Source organism: Opisthorchis viverrini (genome assembly GCF_000715545.1).
Source record: "Opisthorchis viverrini unplaced genomic scaffold opera_v5_4, whole genome shotgun sequence".
NCBI classification, from domain to species: domain Eukaryota; kingdom Metazoa; phylum Platyhelminthes; class Trematoda; order Opisthorchiida; family Opisthorchiidae; genus Opisthorchis; species Opisthorchis viverrini.
This window is the reverse complement of record NW_008751660.1, coordinates 1564884-1586980: the sequence shown is the minus strand read 5'-3', so window position 1 is coordinate 1586980 and position 22097 is coordinate 1564884. Positions and strand designations below refer to the sequence as shown.

Here is a 22097-nt window from a genome sequence, read left to right as displayed (position 1 = left end):
CGTTTGTAGCTCTTGCGGTTCTCAAGATGCCGAAGAAAGGGAAATCTCGCAGGTCAGAACAGGTTATGGAAATTTCGGGCCCTACCAATGTGAAGAAACACATGCACGTTACGTTTGACAAACAGACAGGAACTTTTTTTGGGCTAACGGAGGAGTTCAAAAAGATGATTGATAGCATGGGAATAACGGTGGAATATAAGGCACAAAATGCTGATAGGATCATCAATGCCTTGAATGTCTACGAAGAGTCACAGAAACCCAAATTTATGGGGCTTTATCCGGAAATGGGTGAATTTGATGAAGGTAAGTGACTCTCAGTTTTCTCGTCAGTTTACTTTAAAGAGGATGATAAATCGGGTGGATTGACACCAACCGGAAGCCGACAGCCCTCAAAGTCTCCTCCTCGAAGCCCATTTCAAGAACGCGAAGTGGTGGTGGGACCTAAAATAACTGGCGTGATTGGTCAGATGACAAATGAAATGAAAGGTGTTGCTTTGGCACCCGCCATGGCTAAACCGTCCCTGCCAAATAATGAACTCAGTGTTCCCAAGAAAGTACCGACAGCCAAAGTAAGTCAATGACTTACTATAAGTGCTCGCAGAAAGATTGATGTCGCTAACCGAGAGACATTAACCGCCCTCCTAATCTGTGTGATTTCAGCCCAACGGGCCAGTTCTGCGCAAGCGTCCACGAAAAATGACCGATGGCGAGTTCTTCACTGCTCTGGGTGAGTGGTTTGTGTAGCTCACTGTGATCCTTAGCTGTGGTCGCTGTTATAGCTTTAGCCACACTGATTGTCATTTTTTCGTTTGCATGTTTACTCGACATTTTCTGAAGGGTGAGCTCAAGTTAATATAGTGCTAATGAAAAGGAACGCTTTCGATCGACAAGTCCTCTCTGTCCGAACACACTCGTTTTCCGTTTGTGAGTCTCCGACAGGTAAAGTCATTTTTTGACACCTGCCTTTGGGCTCAGAAACTGATCTTGACAATGAGGATTCTCACATCCTTGTCTGTAATCATGTTTTCCCTCTCTGGTGCATATGTCGTCGCACTTTCAGGCGTAGCCATTTCAGTGCCAATCCAGAGCTCCAGCCGTAACACGGTAACCTCAAGCTTTAGACTCCGGAAAGAATACCTACAATTAACTCCGCTCTGTCCACGAACCTATAGGCGGTCGGTTTTCACCTATCTGAAACAAATTTCCCAATATTTCTGACTGTAGGCAATGGCAGATACACATTTGTTTGGCTTCCCTAGATAAAAGGTTATTGCTGTGGCGTCTTCCACCAAGGCTGGTCGGTAACAAAACAGAATCATATTGCCATTTAAAAAATCGTTCAGCTGTAGCACCCTTCCGGCGTCTAAACGATGGCTTCCCAATCGATCCCAAATATTTTCGAATGCTGTCCACCTATTGTTTTGTCAATGAGACTTGATAGGTGCATAGAAAATACAGGCACCGGTGCCCTATCAGATCATTCTGAGCGACTGATTGTCCCTCGAACCTTCGAAAACATATAGACTTCACCAGAAGGGCTATCAATACTGTCATTCCAAGTTTCGTCACTATTTGGGAAAGCAACAATCAGACTGAACGAAACTATCTGGAACTTATACTATTTTCGGAATGGGATTTCAAACTGTAGTCATTATCCTTGTTATGATCGATACCCTTCCAATTTCGGGAGCGTCATGTGTAACTAACATGGCATGGTGTTCATTATGCTCTGTTCATTTATCGGAATAGTGTAACTCGTAACCAGACAATCCGATTCCCGAATTTCGTCACTATCTATCTCACTTCGTGGATCAAATGCCATAGCATTCCTTCAAGGCGATCACTGGCGGAACCAGTCCCTCTGACCGAGTACACAAACGGAGCGTTGCATGGCATTTCGCGGTTGAATAAGCTATATCGATCACGCTGGGTTTGAAGCAGAAACAGTGTAGTCGGTGAGTATGGATAAATTACCTACAATGGTTGTTGACAACCCATTCATACAGTGTCAAAACAGGAGTTAGGCGCTACCGGTTGAATTGACCACCGTGGCTTGGTGGTCCTCGTTAGTGAATCTTACCATAGTGCTTTACTTTTGTGTTGCGATACTTCATTTATGACGAATAGAGTTAGTGCAATCGTTGTGAAGGCACGCACAACGTTCGCCAAATGCGTTTAGCTGAAACTCAAGGAGCCGGTCTGCGAAACAGCTGTGAGGGAAAATTTCTCGCCGGTGAGATTTCGTAGGATCGTTCCGTCATCTTCAAATCACCCTCAGAGACAGCAACATCAATGATTCGTTGATGCTTCACTGCCGTACAACTACGCAGTCTATCTAATTATTGTTAAGTCCTTAGGTTGAAGAGAGGAAAACAGAATGGGTAGGAAGGGGACCTTATGCTGGTCTATCGCAAGCATTCCGAGGTTCCTTCACCACTGCGAGTTCAATCGGACAATCCGGAAAAAACTGACAGCACGGATGCCACTGACGTCGATCCCTCGCCATTTCTGGCAATGTTTACAGTCAAGCGCAGTAGAGGCCATGCTTTTCTTCGAGAAGCGGGTTCTGGATATGTTTTATACTACATCGGAAACCCGACAGGACAAAAGCGAGGTTGTGGCGTTGGTTTTGTCCTGTCCGACCGCACTAAGAATACATGCGTCTCTTGAATGGTACGGGCCACCAAATGCCCCTGGCGTGCAATATGGGGCTCAGCTGTTTAGTTGTACCCACTTAAGCTAACAATCATAGGTTACCAGTTGGACATCCTAATAGCTGTTGAACTGCCCCCCTCCGGTCTTACAGCCTCTGATTTACACCGGGCACAGGGCCTCCAGGTGGATTTACCTGCTGCTCAGTGCAAAGCGTATGTGGTGGATGTGCACGGGTGCCCTTCGACGTAGTTCGATGTGACTGGCCAATCCGATGCCAGCACAGCACAATGTGTTGCATTTACGAAAAACTTATTTCAAACAATAGCTGTTCGTGCGTAGCTTTTGAATGCCTACACGTAACTGTGAGCCGATGTTTTGTCAACATACAACGTTTTCGTTTGCCTTCCAGGCGTTCGACTTCAGCTGCACTTCTAGTAAATGGACTTTGATTCATTCCGATTGGCTGCTTGTCAGCATTTGCCTACGTATACTAAAATTTTCAGTGTTATAAGGAACTGGGATATTCACTGACAATGCTAATCAATATGCGTCTGAACATAGTTATTTGTAGGCGAATTTCTGAAAGTAAACGTACTGTTCGCATGAACACGCGTACCAACACCACTCGTGCATTTGTGATTCACGTAATGCAACGTTTTTTTACAGTAGTCCTTGTGGGTCTTGTTTGATTACTTTCCCCATTGCAGTCCAGCTTCCATCTGATTCGCCTGGGTATACGATTGCGACACCCCGCAAGGATTTCCCAATCTTCCGTTTGGCCAGATTATCTCACCGCTTTATGTAGCCTTTGTAGCTGTAGTGCGATACGCGCATAACTCTCATGAACCTTATTGCCCCCCAAGCGTACCAAATATAGTCTTAGTTTAAAATTCCGCCATCACAGCTTTGTCCTGGGTTCTTATGCCCGATAATCTTTGCTATTTTTTCTCTTGTAGATCGGTTTATCACTCCTGGGGACCCTCACAACTGCTATAATCTCCTAGAAAAACTTGGATCCGGGTGAGTCTGCTTGCCTTACTGGTTAGTGCTAGTATGTCTACCTCAAGATTGCCAGCAGTTCATCCGAATTCTCTCCTAGAAAGTCATGCGTTTCGTGTCTAACGCGGGAGCGATTTGCCGCTGATAAGCTGAGGGAAACGTGGGTAGTACAGTACTGACCGTTTCCCAATTAAGTTTGCTTTTTGTTCGGTTTTTACTGTATCATGATGGATAGCGGCTGTCTCATGAGGGGGTATCGAGATCCCCACTATGTTTGGAGTATTTACTGTCCGTGAACGAATGTTGGCAGCCAAGTCGTCGATGTAGGGTCGTCGAATAAGACTCAGGTATGTAGCCATGCGATGGTACGCAATCGCGCGCAACAATTCACTCCCATGCGATAGACTAATCACTCACTCGTCCCGATATCAACCACCTCGCCTTTGGGCTGTTGATCGTTTGGTTAGTGATTTATAATTCGGCTGTACTTGCAGCCAGGAAATTACACACGAAAGTAGGACTCAGCAACACGTGCTCTGCTCATCCGTCGGGGTAGCACAACAAGAGCGTTGACCGGTTCCGGATTCATTGCCAAATTTCGTTAAAGAGCCTACAGGTAGTGATCCCTTCAAGGGTTTGCGTTAGGGACCAGTGTTTAAACGTTTAAAAATCTGCGAAGCTCGTGCGCTCGTGGGGTTCGGATTCCCCGAAGGGTGTGTTAGCATGCGTCGGATTGACGAACTGGAAGTGTTTTTCGAGACTGATTTCTCGCCTTATTGGTGAATATCCCATCATCCTCAGGTAGTTTTTCTGGATTGGTTTTCGTGAACTTTAGTCTCTTCCGCATGGCCACCCTAGGGTCCGCATATATAAGGACAATGGCATTAGATGACACCGTTGGCATAAAGTGATGCAGTATGTGCGTAGCATTTTTCCGGTTCGTGAGTACCTTCAATTACTTCTTTGTCATGTTGAGTAGCAGGGCGAAAGATTAGTTTACCTTTGAAGCACGTAGTATCACAACTTAGTGAGCAAGATTTTAAGATGGTTTGTTATTCGGAGAGTGTGCTGAACAATAACCATTCAGCAACTCGAACGAAAACAGATTTAACTTTGCTGACCTTGTAGTTTTTTGGTCAGCAGTCTGGCTCACGGGAACACTCGTGCAGCAATGCGATGCCAATAAATTTGCGTCTTTCAGGGTTCGATCTGGTGTATCCAATTGAATTTGTGCTATGCAGCGAATGGACCAAGTTCTTATACTTCTCGCACCGGTGATTCAGTGTGTGATTCTCCTCCGCTCAAGGGATCACTTTGTTTCATCATGTCGGATAACATGGCATGAATTCAAATGGTGTGTGGTGGCAAAGACCATGTAACATCAGCTACATTTGGCACGTTCCAAACCCCAGGTAGCTGTCTCACCACCTAACGTTATTCACTTGCTGACTAGGCTGTCACCGTGTTTTTGCAGAACACCTGCTATTGTGAACACGTGTAGTCGATAATGCTTCGACTAGCAGTTGGTGGTGTAAGTGGAATACATGGTCAAAATATTCGCATGAAAACAACTTAGGTTGTCAATGGCGTGGTAAAAAAAGTGACATACAGCCATTCAGGAATATTGGTTAGTCCATGAACGCATGCTTAATGGTTTTACGTGTCGGTTTTGATGACATTGCTAATTGGTTTAGTCAGACGGCGACCTCCTCTGCTGTTACTAATCCGTTTGGTCCAAAGGTTTTGGAACGATTTGACAGCAACCGACACATCAAGCTCAACGACCCAACTAGTTCGACCGATTATTTGTATCGGTCAGGTGAGGTGCAGCCGCATTCGTCAAAAGTCTTGCTTATCCGATCCCAGTGTGTGATAGTGTTATATCTGCTGATTCGCCGGCCTGTGGTATCTGCTGCTGACCCGTCCAGTGCCTTAGTGTCGGAGAGAAAAAGACTCACGGAAGGGAACACATTAGCTATATTCCAAAAAAGTGGTTGCGAGAGCGCGAGTGCGTGTGAGTGCGAAAAGTACAACGGCCTCAAGCTTTTTATTGGAAGGACACTGTGTGAACTTGGTCCAATGCTGATGCACGCGGTCTGGCTTTAGCACGAGGCAGCGACGTGCTGCATATTACGGAGGGGTTGTCTGTCCTTGATCAACGCTGACTCGCGCTGTCTGGGTTTGATGCAAGGCTGTGACGCGCTGCATATTGACAGGGCGTTGTCTGTCTGGTCAACACCCAGCGGAGCTGAGGGTCTCCGTATATTCCGGGCATTCAGTGGTTGCTTTCAGGAAGCTGACCTTCCTGATAGATAGAATGTGTCCAGCAATTCTCTGCGATAAGTACCGAGTCGTCGGACCGATGTAGCTTGAGGAACATTGTCAAGCACGCGAAATTGTTATCACACGATGGTCCTGAACTGGAACCTTATTCTTGATTTTTGTGTTGAGCAACCAATCGCTGCTGGAGTTGCCACCTCACCAAGCGACATTATGTACTCCTGGTGGAAGTCATTAGTTTCCACTTCATTACTTCATAGACACTGTCGCTTCGGAATGGTAGTCTGTAGATAAGCATTTTTTCGGACTGAAGGACTTCTGTTTTGTGTTTAAAAGGACCACCTCAATTTTTTATTACAGATTAAATTAAAAATATCAGAGTTTTCGATTTAATGTCACTTCTGCGTCTAGTATATCTTTTGTGCGGGTTTCGCGAGCGCTGTTTGTCTGGCACTTTGCATATTTTTCTCTGTACTTTGTGTCCACAAAGCGGTGGAAATGTGATCGTGTGGATTTTTGGTAAACCCGTACTTGACCTACTAAAATATCAACAGGTTTTGTTGATCTCGTGCTACGCGGAAAAGTGGAATGTCAAATGTGCTAGCCTAAGGGTGTACGGAATCGCCTTAGTTGCACTGTGACAATTGTGAACAATGAAGAAAGTCATCGATACCGCGACGATGAGGTGTTTATTGTTCCGAAACTGATTCCAATGCGACATGTTCGGATTTATTCATGAAAATACCGGCCGGAAGCTCACCGGGAGAATTATTCGTCGCAACCTCTTCCCTCTGTGTAAAGGGTACATCGCAAATCAATTTTTAATTCCTGTGTAAGGATGAGTGAATTGGTACTCCACTGCATGGTAAAATCATCTATACATTCGACAGTTTCGAACAACTTTCATCTAGCGTTAACGTTTGTATTTTGAGCAGCCAGTGAACTCAAATGTGTCACGTAGCCTTTGGACACAACTGTTTCTGCATGGGTACTAACGGTTCTTCCAGGCAGTAAGTAATCAGATGATTCAGTGAGCAACCCTGCTTTAATATCCTTCGTAATCCTTAGAATCGTTGGATAGAGGCAACCCAGACTTTCGGTTTCTGATATTATTTTTGTTCCTGAGGTGTTTTAAGAAATCTGCTATCCATACCTTTGTTTTCCTCATCATATCTTTTTAGTTCATATACACTGGGGCGAGATGGCCCAAGTGGTTAGAGCGCGAATTTACTGACCGGAAGGTCCGTGGTTCGAATCCGACCTCCGCCACTCGACTTCCCCTGTCTAGGCTTGGGCAATCTGGCAGTATCTCAGCCCTCGTGCTTCCTTCGGGTAGCATGACAGCTAGGCACCGGAAGGGTGCTACAGCTGAACGCCAGGCAGTTCATATACATGTGCATATGTTCGTTGAAACCATCGACATTATTGATCCACTGTTCACACCAGAATAGGGTAATGCTGATATGACACGGATGTTCAGTGGGCTTTGGTCTCCTTAGTTCGCAAGTGCCAACCTTCTGGTTCGTACTGCAATATGCAGTGTGCCGTGACAGTGTATACTCGACCTTTGATACAAGGTGATGCAATATCCACGCCACAGGTGTTCTCAAGATGTCTTCAAGAGTTTCTCTGGTCTTCCGCATCCGCATAACTGTATCGTCTTTGGCTAGACTAACGAAACCGATACAGTTCCCTAGGTAGACAACTTTGTCTACTACATTAAATTCCTTGTTGGGCAGCCTCAGTTTTGGGTTTATCCTACCCAGTTATGTGAAAACACTTTACACCTTCTTAGCATAGAACTATCTACTTTATTTAATATTATTTTTATTTAGATAGGCCGTCTCGAAGAGACTGGGGCATGTATTGCGCATGTCGAATCATCGTTTGCCGAAGAGAGTGCTGTTTTCCGTGCCCGATTCAGAGTGGCGGAATTATGGGGCTGGCCGTCCCGACCTGGCAGAGGGGTATGAAAGTGATAACGAAACATCTGGGTCTTGTCGGTGCTACCTGTCTTCCAGGATAGAGACCGCGTGATCCCCAGTGTGCCTGGTTGGAGACTGCAGAGTATGGCTGCTAATCTATGTCAGTAGCGTTCTCGTTGTCAGTCTCTATCCGAATTGCCTGAATGAGTGTCTGGAGGTGTAGGCACCTCGGAACGATTGTGGTAAGGTAGCACTAAGTCCCTTCTCTGTCCACCTTCATTCTTTTCTTCACCACAAGGCTCTCAAATAAATCATGGTTGCTCGGCAGCGAAGCATAAGTGTTGAACGCGGATGTCATGCTGCCGATGATGATGACGAGACTGGACCTTACCGCGGTGTGACGGATTCTCTGCATCCGTTATCCGTTGAGCTATACTGGTTGGTGTCTCCGCGACACCCACAGAGTCTCTCACGCCAGGTTGGTCAATGGTTGAAGGTCCAACCAACACAATTCCCTGGCTTCCAAGGTTGGGTTTAGAACATGTTTGGCGACTTGTTTCATAATAATGGAAATGCACTTGCATCTTCCACTGAGCACTATTGTCTTGCGGTCAGGCTTTTGAACCAGTCTTTGGTAGAGGACCTCAACCGTCCTCCTTTTTGGGTTTGGGAGCTGTGGATGTATCCCATCCCATGTACAACCGTGACACTTACACTCTCATGCCACATCGGCTGTCTTGTGCTGTCACCAGCCGGGTCTGCTTACTTGCTGCATACAAAAGGGTGGGTAAGTAAGAACATGCTACTTCTGACGCCTGCCTCCTTACACTTTCACATTTACCCAAATTTGAATACTCTCTTCACAGATCCTAGCATTATGACTGACCGTTTTGTTCGCCGCTCATCACACAGCCGAAGCTCCTGTACGCCCGGCTGGAGTAATAACCCTAAACACTTCGAAGTCTGTTTTCAAATCCCGAAAGCCGGTGTACTTACTTGCCTTTAATGTTCGTATACTGATCCAAGCAAGGCAACAAACGGCTATCGCTCGTGGACTGGATTCATTCTGCATTGATATATGCAGGACGCAAGTATTGTGATTGAACTGGATGCCCTCTCGCTTTTTCCCAGCTTCCGGCTGTACACCTGTGGTGGTATATAAACCGCTGCATCTGAATATGCTGTAATGGGTATTGTATTAAGCGGTCGAGCACAAGCACCCCTACTTGATTGAATACCCCTTAATAGCCGCCTCTGCGCGTTTCTTTTGACAACGTCTGTGAGATAATCTAGAGAAAGTGAAGTCCATCATACCCTCTTTATTCTGTCTACTTACGCGCCAATTGAATCTGGATTTGAATCTGCCAAAGTGATGACGTAGGTACTCTTTTACAGCGGGCTACAAGCTCAGATGTCGTTGTGGATGATGGTGACATGAACGCTCATGTAGGTAGACTAAGCGATGTTGAGGCCGCATTGGATGGTCATCTTGGATTCGACACGAGACGAATAGACAACGGAGATCGCCCCCTTCAATTGTGTGCTTATCACAGACTGTTACTTTGCAGTACCAGAATATCAGAACCAGTTTCTCGAACGCCTGCAGGACGGTCCGATGCAGGATGTAAATGGATACTAGGAAAGGATATCATCCATAGAGCCACTCAGGGCCGGAACTTTGTTTTGCGGCACAACCCAGCTAACCTCATCCAAACATTGGGTCTCTGATAGGACCGTGTCTTTGCTGGAGGCCAGGCGACAGATTCCTCAAACATTGGGCCACAACTCCACCCGACGCATTATCCGACGCCAGGTGAAATTGCGTATCCATGCCGATTGAGCAGCTTGGTGGACCCGAAAGGCCGAAGAAGGGAAGGATGCAAAAAAATTCTGCTGTTCCACCTGATTCGTTCGACTGGTCCTCGGAATTTTGTTGTTAGGGAAATAATCAGGGACCGAAATGGCTTTCTGATATCCAGGAAAGAAAAACGTCTGGACCGTTGGGCACAGTACTTCAAGCAGCAGTTCAGTTGGCCATCTGCTGGCTCCTTTCCGGAATCCTTGCCTTCAACAGAAAGGTGGACTGTGAATATGGAGTTGCCTTCAACCTCAGAAGTGTCCGAGTGTATATCTTCACTCGGGCGTGAACGTGTTCCTGATCCTGACGATCTTTCGTTTGCTCTGTTCAAGGATGGCGGTGGACTCTTCAGTCAGTACCTTCATAGTCTGCGTATCTGAAAGAAATAGACCGTCCCACACAACGCGGTTGAATCAATAATAGTGTACATTTTCAAAAAGGTTGATCGCAATGAATGTGGCAACCACAGAGGTGTTTGTTAGTTTGACTCCTGTTTTGACAGGGCTTTTGCCGTCACTTGTTCTCTTCGTCTTACGGTGGCACGTGAAACCTTGACACGTGGGCATCAAGTGGGATTTTCACCGGGTAAAGACTGGGGTAACCAGATCTTCACACTCCGTCACGTGTTAGGGCAGCACCATATGTACAGACGACCCACAGTCTTGATACTCCTTGACTTCAAAGGTGCGTTCGATTATGTCGTCCGGCCAGTGCTGTTAATTGCACTTGCTCAATAGGATATGCCCCAAAAGTTGGTGAACGTAATCCGGTCCCTGTATGCACATCTGAGCGTGTGAGAGTGTATGAGGAGCTCTCCAAAAGCTTCCCTACAAAAATGGCGTCCGACAACTATGTTCACGCTCTCCATTCTTGTTCAGCTTCGTGGCCGACAAAATACTGAGGCAAAAACTGAAAGGCCTTCCAAATCCCGGTGCTCAAATTGTTTCTAGTGAGGTCGATCTGTACTACGAAAAGGACATCGTCCACATCTTGGAAGACTTAGGCGAAGCATGAGCCCTGTCAAATAGTGACATCAGCGTGTTAGTAACGAGGTGATTAGAAAACGGGTATTTGGTTGTTCTGCAGGCACCTCAGTCCGAGAAAACATCCAGCGTCATCGACTGTGATGGCTTGGTCATGTGCTATGCATGCCGAAGCACCGCTTACGGGGAGAATGTTGTCCTCTATGCCTCCTTCAGAATAGCGCAAACCGCGAGGTGGACAACGTGTGACTTAGCGGAAGGGTGTGAAGGAAATTACGAGCAGTTCGGGTGTTGTACGCCTTCCAGGATGGGGTCACCGTGAACCCACTCGTTCTTAGCTGGAGAAGTTGCCAGAAATAGCGGCTAATCGATGTCAATGGCGTTCGTGTCTGATTGAGCGCTTGGAGGTGTAGGTACCGCAGAGTTCTTGACATAGGCCAGCATCAGGTTTCCTCCCTCGCCCGCTCTTTTCCTCTTTTCACTGAAAGTTTTGATGTATATAACCAGATCAACGTTGTTTTTACTGCAGTTAAGCATCAGTGTCAACACTGATGCTGCTGTCTACGATGATGATTCAGACAGGGTCAAATCCGAAAAGAGCTGCATAGTTGGTGTACTCGATGTCTGTGAGCGATCTTGTTGGGAACAGTTTGATCTCATAGACACCTCAGGCTGGGGGCAAATTTCTCAGTTGTCAAGTTGAATGGAAGAGTAAACAGACTACGGCCTTATCTGATAGCACTGGATTTGCTTAAGACAAGGGCTACCACAGACCCTTGCGAGTCCATGGGAGTTGGCGTACATCCACCAATTTATAAAGTTCAGACACTGCTGTAGTTTCCAACAAGTCAAAAGTAACTTTCAAGTGAAGGAGGATAACAACGGTTTTCAAACAGATTCCACACATGGTGAATCTGTGGGCTCTCCTCTTCCGGTATACATTAAAAAGGCTTTCGGATCGCAATCATGAACAGTCAAACCGTAGTTTTGCTTTTAAATGTTTTCCTTAGAAGCCTTACAACCAAATACCGATTTATTTGTGATACGTTTTTTCCTATGACTACAGGCTACTATCTGGCCCCTATAGGCTTCAGAAGAACAAACCTACATACGTATAATATGATGCTTGGATAAGATAGAAGGTTGATGGAGACTCATTGACTGCACCTACCGGATGAGCTCAAAGAAGAACAAAACCGGTCGGTGGCTTTCGATGAGTTTTCATCAATCTTATGAATAGTATGTTTCGACAATGAAATACTGTGTTTCCGTTCACAGAATCTCTGAGGTCTTGAGGCACACAGCCGTCAATAGAGTCGTACACTCGGACAGCTGTCGGTGGTAGTTGGCGTCAGGGGATGAGGGTGAGGTAGGCAAAGTTATTTCTTCAACGTGGTTGGTTTTCAAGGTTCAGGGAACCTTGTTTGACCAGTAGACAACATAACTGTCGGAAGAAAAACCGGTAACTGAGGCTACTGGAGTAAATAACCCAAGTGAGAAGCCAGCCCTCTCTCCAACCTGTTCCTAGGTCTTCGGTAGCTGATACCGAATATAGAAGAAATCAGTTCCCACTAACAAAATAACTCATCCAGTACACGTAGCGTGAACAAAAAGACGCCTGGGAGGGACTCGAACCGCCAATCTCCCGCGTACTGAACGGAAGGCGCTTACACTGACACACTTCATCCGAACCTCACAGCTGATTCGCTACATCATTGCATTGGATAACAGTTGATATTTGTTAGTGCGAATAATGAACCTCTTGGATGCCTTCCATAACCAGCCGAACGTTGATATCATCTAGATACCTCAAGGACTTCTGTGCAATCGGTGAAATGACTACCTTTGAAGTTTTCACCTCTGCTAAATCTCAAGGTTGGAAAAATCTTGATTTTCCAGATTTTGTAACCTTACATCTCAAAGGTGTCGCTTTTCTCACACTGGACTTGTCCTCATCACCTACTTTGAGTGGTATTCCATGTTCAGTTGGAGTCGGTAGCGAAATCTTGCGTCATTAGATCGGAAGTGCCACAACGAAGCGTTACAGTCAAATCATTTCCCGGACCCATTTCGCTATCCTCAACAGCATCAAATCAGAAGTTATGGAATCCGTACGAGCCTGTGTACCATATTTCTGCGAGCACTTGCAATAAAACCGAATTAGGAATTAACGTTCAAAGGCATTGTGCAGCTATCAGGTAGTTGAAGTTGGGCGCCCGTATTCAGTGACAACTACAAAGTAACGAAATACCAGTACCAAATACCTTGTGACTGTCAACGTGTCCATCTCATTGCGTACGCCTAATTCCCCCGCCTTAGTCGCTGACTGAAGTTATGTGCCGTTAGCGCATCCACACCGTTTACTACCTTAACGGTTGCCGCAGTGTTAATGATAGACCTCTGAAGGGTGCGTTAAAAAGAGTCTGATGATGGTCGCTTAGTTGTCAGAATCAAGGTGCGTCGGGATTTGCGACGAAAATCATCCCAGCGGAAGCTTGTAGACCTGATATGACCAGGGGAGCTGTTTGCTGCGCGGCCATGCTTTGCTTGACATTCTTTATTCATTTGTACATTTTCGCCCTCCACACCAAATACGATAAAAACTGCCGGTTTTCAGTTTTCAGACGTTCAAGACAAAGAAGGTCCCTTTGTTATGGTTATTAGTTCACCGACGACACCTGAAATTCAAATGCTTCATTTCTATTGCTAATGGTCTTTTATTCGAACTATTTGATCGCACTGTCTGCTGTTCTACTGCTCTCCGGCTTTTTTTGCTCGCTCTCTTTGGTTATCGGTTTTCAATTGGTTCACTTTTCTCTTCTCAATTGACAGTGCCTCTGGGACGGTTTGGTTGGCCAGTGACAAGAAAACGTCACAGTGCGTAGCCATCAAGGTGATGAAGTTGGACAAGCAGCCAAACCGTGACCTTATCATATCAGAAATCGAGGTGATGAAGGAGTTGCGACATGAGAGCATTGTGAACTACCTGGAATCTCATTTGATTCGTTCTGCTAATGAGCTCTGGGTCACAATGGATTATCTGGATGGGGGACCGCTAACCGATGTGGTGATGGAAACGGTCATGGAAGTTCCGATAATAGCAGCAGTGACCAAAGAGTGTGTCAAAGCTTTGGCCTACCTTCACGAACGAAACATCATTCACAGGTAGGTTACGTGAATTGATTCGTCAGACTGACTGGTGCTAAAGCAATCAAAACACTTCTTTTCACATATAAATCAACTACTTCCCTATCTCACCGAGTCGAAAAAGATTCTTATCTCATGGTCTATATCACCATGCTTTCTCAAACGGGATTGTACTGATTCTTAGGTCACCTAAACAACAGGGCCAAGTATCGCACATGTCCCATTGCCAATTCATGTTAGTGTTTGTTCCACAAATACACATGATCGACCGAGTAATTTCCATAGGTCATCTCCGAATTGAATTCGAAGGATGAAAGAGTTTAGGCACCTTGAGTTCTTTGCTAACTAATCTCCTCCATCCTAGTATGTCATCCGTGATGGCAACCCTTTTTCGATTCGTTAGTCCTGAACTTGTCAGTGGTGATTTATTGCCTCGGATACTGCCAAAATCCATTTAGCTCAACCACAGTTCTACCCCCGTCACGCAGAGCCTGGACCTTACCATGATGTGACGGTTTCTGTGCATCCGGGATCCGCCCGACACTCAAATAACCTCTCAGTTGTTAGATGTCTGACCAACACAGTCTCATGGTTCTCAAGGTTGGGCTTAGAACATGTATGGCGATTTGTTCCTTAAAAGTGGTAATGCACCTGCATTTCCCACCGACCACAGTTGTCTTACGGCCAATCTTTTGATTCAAAGGCTTTGGTTGAGAACCCTAACCACCCTCCTCTCTAGTACTGGGTGCTCTGTCATCCCAGCTCGCGTTCAACCATGGTACTTACAACTAACAGTACTTTCATGGTACATCGGCCGTCGCGTGGGGCCGGGTTGCCTTACTTGCTGCATACAACAGGGCGGATAAGTGAAAACATGCTACTTCTGACACCTCTCTTCTTACACTTTCACGTTTTCCCTCTTTCACTCAACCCCACACAAAGTAGAGTGCTGCGATGATCCGGGTGGGTACACCGGTTTGAACTCTGTTCCACAAGATGTGACCATGCCAGGATGGCTAAAGGAAATCGGTCAGACCAAGAGCAGCGAGACGTCGTTCTACAAGTAATCGTGCTACGAGGTGGTCTACAGAAGAGATCCTCTATGATAAGAGTGTAAAGGCAGTAAAGCTTTTCTCCAGGTGACCAACATGTCTATATTCATGAAAGCAGCGATGCTGCTGGTCTGTTGGAAGATCTGGTCACTAACTGATTAGATGTTCGTACCGCCTTCTGTTTGACGCGCAGAAATGAACGTGAATTCGAGCCAGTTAAAACGTTTTTGTTCAGTTCTTCTCCTAAGAGAAAGGTACCTCCCAACGGTGGATACTGAAATCGACCATTTACCGCTGTTTGTCTTGGGATTTGAAGATTTCAGTCTGGTTACTACCTTTCCAATCCACAACTTAAGTTATCACTGGTCAGTGAACACTGGACCTTCCACTCGTACTTTTTGGCGATATCTTATCGTCTTAGACTGTATCTTTCCTTTTGTACCTGATTTTTGATGTGTACCGGAGTGCACCAATATGATACTAGTGTCAATCTGTCCGTCTGCCACCTTACGCACACATGGGCGTACTACAGGTTCACATCTTACCAGCTTCCATTGTTTTTGCTTCCGTATGGGTTTTATGTTAATGTGCGCCGGTTTAGAATGGGTTTACTTTTCTGCCCAAGTGTTTTTTCACTGCTGTTGGGGTAAATCGAAGGCCACGCGGCCGATTTTGACTGCGAACTGATTGATCGTACTTTTCCATGCTAGAGACTACTACTTGCTACTTACCGGGTTGAATTCTGTGCGTTGTCGAAAGCCTGATGTCGGTTTTCTTTCCCCCTATACCTAACATAGGCATGATAGACCTCGATGATTGCGTTAGCCCGCACTCTCGTACAAGGGTGCAACTGCTTCTCAGCTGAACCGGCGTTATTGAATGAACTGGAAACCTTCACTGGTCTAAATTATGTGCTTGGATTTTCCTGCCAGCACCACTCCACTAGAATTTTGGGGGAAGGTGCACTAGGGTGCATACATTCGGGTGCAAAGGTCGATACTGATTGTTCAGGAGATAACTTCCTTTTGATGGTACCACGTGACCTAAATCGCACACGAATGAATGCATTCATGGTAAACAAATCTGAGATATAGGAAGTCCATTTTTAATGATAGTGAGTGATGGAGCGAAGTACTCTGTTTTACCGTACCTAGTATCTTTTAACGAAAAGGAACGTTGCTCTAAACACGAACTCTTGTTCTTCTTCGATAACTCACCAGATAGATCAGAAACTTAGCTTAGCACTACCATGGAGCTGTTCGGAGCTGATCAGGCCTGATTGATCCACGGGAGTTATCCAAGTTCTGTTTCTAAAACGGTTACAATGCACCCCCTCATACTAGGTTTTCTAGTTTACCAATATCGGAATTAGCTCTGAATTATATACAGAGTTAGTTAGGGGAAATACTTCCGACCCTTCGTCGTATTCGGGAGAAAACCAATAAACTTGGATCTACATTTCAAACACATGCGTTCCCCAACCCCGTGATGTTTACTGATAGTCTGTCGGGGCTTATTTGGAATGCGTTTATTTGACCCTATCAGTTTGTTTTCAGGCCATTTACTCTTATATATCTTATTTCCACACCCTACTTCTCCATCTTATAGGGATATCAAGTCCGATAACGTTATTTTGGGTATGAAGGGACAAGTGAAACTGACCGATTTTGGCTTCTGTGCTCAGCTAAGCGATCGCCAGAGTACACGAAACACCATGGTTGGCACACCGTATTGGATGGCCCCTGAAGTGGTGAACAAAACGGTACAGTATGGATCAAAAATCGATATATGGTCATTGGGAATCATGGTCATCGAAATGCTGGACGGCGAACCTCCCTACATGAATGAGCAGCCCCTCAAGGTAAGAGAGCTCCCGTGTGTAGTTGTACAATCCGTGTCACTCTTAGTCTGTGGTGCACCAAAATCCTCTATTTACCGAGAGAAACAGCATTCCTTGGATGATCTTGAGGTATAACTGACTAAAGCCGATTGTGTCGGAGGTGCAGAATCTGTGTAAAATATCCAAACTCAGCACTTGACAGAGAAATATAGTGCGCACAGTGTGTAATTAGAGTATGTAGTATACTGATAGCACCAACCAACCACTCGAGCTGTGGTTGCCTTAAAAAGGTTTTCCCGTTTGTCAAGGAATGGAAACCGGTTATTCTATACGATTCATTGCAGATTTATGGCACCAAAAAACAGTGTATATCTTATGCAAGTGGACGACATTTTTCCCATTCGAATGCACCACATCGGTTCACGCTGTATGGAGGAATAAATGGCTTTGTCTTTTCGGAGTACTGTCAATCAACTTTTCGCTAAGTAATAGTGCCTCTTAGCAGTTGGCTAATAAACAGACTTGTCCTAGGAGTTGATGTGATGCTTCTCAGCTACTGTAGCCCTCACTTCCAAGTCTACACTTTTCAACAGTGGACCACGCTCAAATCCATTGATTTTCATTTTTATGTAAAATAGCAATAGACAGACTACAAGGCGAGTGGGTCCAAGGAGCATCGTCATGTGTCCTTCGAATTTTGAAATTACCTTCACCTTATGCTCAAGCGAAGTGTATCCACCGGAAGTCCCAGATTCTGTTTGCACTAACCACCAGCGTCGCGTAGTCTCAGCGTGGGTGTATATCCCCCAACTGATACCCATTCAAGGGATGAAAATGTGTTGTTCGGTTTAACCTTGGAGTATTTTCGGGCGGATTCGTTTCACTTGTATACACTGTAGATCACCCGTAACGCTTGACTGACAACGTATCCGGTACGCAACAGCCTGGCTTTCTCGACTGTAACCTGCTAGTTCGCCTGCAGCGAATTCTCCGGGCGACCTGGTGGTTGAATTATTGATTATTTATCTCCATACAAGCTGCTTCCCAAATAGCTTCGTTTACCACAACACTGAATTCACACGAGCTTTTTAATTCAGTGGCTGTGATTCAAAGATGCCTTGCATAATTACATGTGGAGTCATCGTGGGACGCGTTCTTCATTTTCGTTAGAAACAATAGGAGGGAGTTTATATCCACACCACCCCATCGAAAGCTTCACAGTTCTCGAATTAAACGAGCACGTGTTACATAATCGAGCTGTTTCGCTCGAACAGCGAAATCCTTTGCGGCATCCAGCATCGATCCAGAGCGATTGCTTTCTACCGTTCCCTCAGCGTGTGCTTCAGAGAGGGCTAATCTTTTCTTCCAATTCCTTAATCCTCAGGATTTTTTGTGATAACAATTGCTGTGTGAATAAAAATTCGCAAACTGATGGCAACTTTACTGAGAGAAACTGTTCTACGTTATGAAGAAAAACTAGGTTAACTAGAACTGCAATGGCCGGAATGTGGCTAGGAGATGGAACATCACCGATTTGCATAGTTACTAAGCAAAAATATTCATGTCATAAATATATTCTATTCACCTAGTTAGCCAGAAGGGACGCAACTTTCTATCTTATCACAGTTGTGATTACTAAGGGTGAACGCCGCTGTGCCTCATCTTAGCATTGCTCAAGATTTTCCAGCGGTTCATGTCATTTTTTCATCGTGTGAAAAATCAGGCTTCCATGTTTGTTAAATTTACTCTGCCTGTCTTATGGAATAACTGTGGAATCAGTCACAAAACTAACTCCTCAGTCAGCAGGATGGTTGTTTTGTTAGGCAAAATATGGTCTTTTTCAATACACCCCACGTTTTTCTACTTTTTTCATGTTTCAGCCTTGATATCAGCTGTTTTCTCGACCACTTCTGTTTCTATTTTAATTTGCTACAGAATGGCTATCGAAATGTCATTAAGACCAGTTCGACTGGTGGGAAAGTCACAATTGAGGAACTATATCTTAAATAGTTAGAATATCGTAATATTCTTCCTTAAAGTACGCAATCCGTCGTCGCGAAAAGTCCTCGATCAAATATCCTGTGGTTTTGTGAATATTTTATAATACTGAAGGACAACATGCAGGCCCACCATTATTAACCAAAGTCGAATTCGGTTCTTTTCTCCATTCCAAATTCAAATTGTTCACTATCCTAGCCATTTTATACCATTGTTCAGTAATTCCCTGTATGAATCGCTATCTTCTTGATCCCACTTTGCTGCGCACCGCGTCTGCGCGTTTTTATTTCAGGTACAGATGTACTAATTCATAATTTCTCTCAAAGACTCAGCTGATCCTAATCGGAGCAACAACCGCTTCTCGGCGGGACCATCAATGATGGTGGACTAGTCTCACGGACGCAAACTAGCCCAGATGCTGAGTCGTCGCATCGTATTAAATCTGCCGCTGATTGTGTGTCAGGGTCACTTATGGATCATTCAGTTTGACGTTTCCAGGTGAATTGGCCAAGGACCGTTCATCGTAGACCAACATTTCATGTGGAGTAATCGATGCTAGGGGCTATATTTAATTTGTCACAAATCAGTCACTTCTCTCAATAGAAATTGCGGCCAGTGTATTCTTTCTATATAGGTCAAGCGAAATGATTGCTTTCACGAACCCAATAATAATAATAATCAAACTGGAAATCTAAGATTCTTCCAGCTACTGCTGTAGATTTTTTGCACAGGCATTATTCAGCTTGTTTGGCTGAACAAGTGATCTACAACTAAGCCATGAGGAGTTATGTACTTGTCTTAGAATCATCCATTTCAGTTGCGCGAAATAACCGTGACGATATTCGGTTGCAAATGCTTCGATAACTGTATGTATCGAAATATACTTTCACAATAATGCTCAATCTTCGCTCGTCTTGATAGTGAAATAACTTCAGACGTATGGAGTCAAAGGACTATCTTGCGTTGCGTCGTATCTAAACAAGGAACAAACAAAACGCTCAACGGCTTTTATTGGTACATGTACAGTCACCGGTGGGATAGTGTAGCCCAGGAACCACTTATGCGGGTTCGCAGCTACGATGAAGGTTAAATCCACATACTCAGTTGTTTTTCGTGAATACCATACCCAATACTATGCCGCTCCATAATCTTTTTATTGTAGGCGATTATGCTGATCCAGTCAAATGGCAAACCAACTCCAAAGACGAAGGTTCAAGATGCCGATTTGATTAGGTTCTTGGATCGCTGTTTACAGGTCAATCCAGATAAACGATCCAGTGCTAAAGATCTTCTTTCCCATCGTTTCCTTCAAAATCCTGGTCCACTTTCTGCTCTGAAACCACTTATTGAAGCTGCACGCACTTCACTGCGCAAGTAATAACCTCATGGGGGACTTTGAGACACCCGTCACAGTGCCTTTTTCCAGCCGGAATCCACCAGATATGCCCTCCAGTATTCTCGAGTCGCTTTGAGTAAAACTCCAATCTTGAGTTTTTGAGTGTGATGACTGTCTGGCAGTGTCCATGGCATATTCCTGCCTCAGTCAACTGTAAGTCCCTCCCATTGTGCAATTTTTGCAAACACCACCTACACTTCTTTTAGATCTATGTTCCTTACGGTTCTCGCGCCGTTTTCCTTGCTCTCACCGCCAGGTTTTTTATCATGACTTCTATTTTACTCGAACCTAACTTGCTCACCATGTTCTTTTACTGTTCCCCTCCGTCCCTCCCCCCCCCGTCTATCGCCACCCACCAAATGTTGCTTTGTATTACTAATCATGCTGTCTCTGTCTTACACTGCTCCCACCTATTTCCTTCCTGCCTTTCCATCCTTTCCTGCCTTCCTGTACCCTCTCTTCGATCGTTGCCGTCAAGGCTGTGAAATGTCTTTCGATGTTTCAAAACTAACGACTGCTCACAGTAGCCGATGGCTGTATTTTATTGTCGTTTATGTACTCGGGGTGATACTCATTTTTCCTTCATGGAACGCTTCCGGTTAGTCTGATAGAGGTAGGAACTCAGATCATTCAATGTTTCAACATTCTTCAGAAGATATCACGCTACTTTGGGCTCAATTGAGGCAGTGTCTGTGCAGGATTCAACGCGCCATCTGTAGGCGCATGAACAACTTGACTAGGAGCCCAAAGTGGGCTGGCGTGATCCAAATGCAATATTGAAGGAGCTTAATGGTTCTTCTCCTGGTTACTATCGCAATGAGCGCTACGGAGCTACATCTGTAACTGTGCTCTATGTGCGTGTTGATAGTTTGAGCTCAACTGCAGTGCTGGAGTGTCACTCCTCAGCATAAAGAGGTGGATGATCAGCGTGGTAGTTACTGCTCCGATGATGGTCTAGACTAGGCTTTCAAAAGCTTTTGAGTGCCGTTCCTGTTCTCGATAAATGGGCCGGAATGCGGTTAAGGCTGTCGCCGAATGAGACGAGATGGTTCAGTGGTTAGAGCGCGAATTTACTGACCCCAAGGCCTGTGGTTCGATCCCGACCTCTGTATCTCGACTTCCCCTATCTGGGCTTGAGCAACCTGATAGTATCCCAGGCCTTGTGCTTCGTACGGTTGGCATGGCAGTTAGGCACTGAACGATTATTTTATTTTGAATGGGACGTATGTACAGAATCTGAAACTGGGTACCATTAGAACTCAGCATATCCGGAGGATTGCCTTGTCGTGCGGCTGACGTAGCTCATCAGAGGAACGCAGTAATAGACTTAGATGGCGACCACAAAATCCGGTTTTTCATTATTGTGCTTGATAACAACCCAGTATAAACTGTTAACCGGTAGCCCCTGCAAGAAAGTTCATAGACTTTACGAATGAGTGACAGGCTACGGTTCACACTACAAGACTTGGGCTCAACGTTATTGTGAGATCAAAAAACAGACAGACTACTGCTGCCGATGCATTATCCTCATGTTGATTTTTCGAAACGGTACATTACAAAATAGTTCTGGTCTACCTCGATTGCTTTTGTGTTCCTTTTCATATACAGTGAGGATTCCATTCAACTAGTCATGTTTGAGTAGTTACAATATTCTGCCTCACTAAAGGTTCATCTTCGATGAAATTGAGGTTTTAGGATTGTTTTGAGACAGTATCTCTGAAGAATGCGGGTTGAATTCATTTACATGCTTACTGGACGGAATCGGAATAAGCAAGCTTTAAGTGCGTATACATTATACACTGTTTATTCATTTTCGGCGAACACAAGACCACGCAGAGGAAAGTAGCACCTGAGGAAATCTGTTTCCTTCATTTGCAGAAATCTCTAAGGGTCACTTCTGGTGTTCCTTAAATTGGATCAGCTTACGAGCATCTGATTCCAGCCGTAATAAAAACCCAGACGCA

General features: G+C 45.1%; 1 protein-coding gene across 1 annotated transcript; it reads left to right on the top strand.

Annotated features, from left to right (window-relative positions):
- Nucleotides 1-11: 11 nt before the first annotated feature.
- Nucleotides 12-20660, top strand: T265_12534 (hypothetical protein; the record flags this gene model as incomplete). Its single annotated transcript, XM_009164258.1, has 7 exons — nt 12-303; nt 343-569; nt 661-727; nt 3612-3675; nt 13533-13865; nt 16508-16760; nt 19900-20660. The coding sequence occupies 7 exons, from the start codon at nt 27-29 to the stop codon at nt 20113-20115; spliced, it is 1437 nt and encodes a 478-aa protein (XP_009162522.1).
- Nucleotides 20661-22097: the final 1437 nt, after the last annotated feature.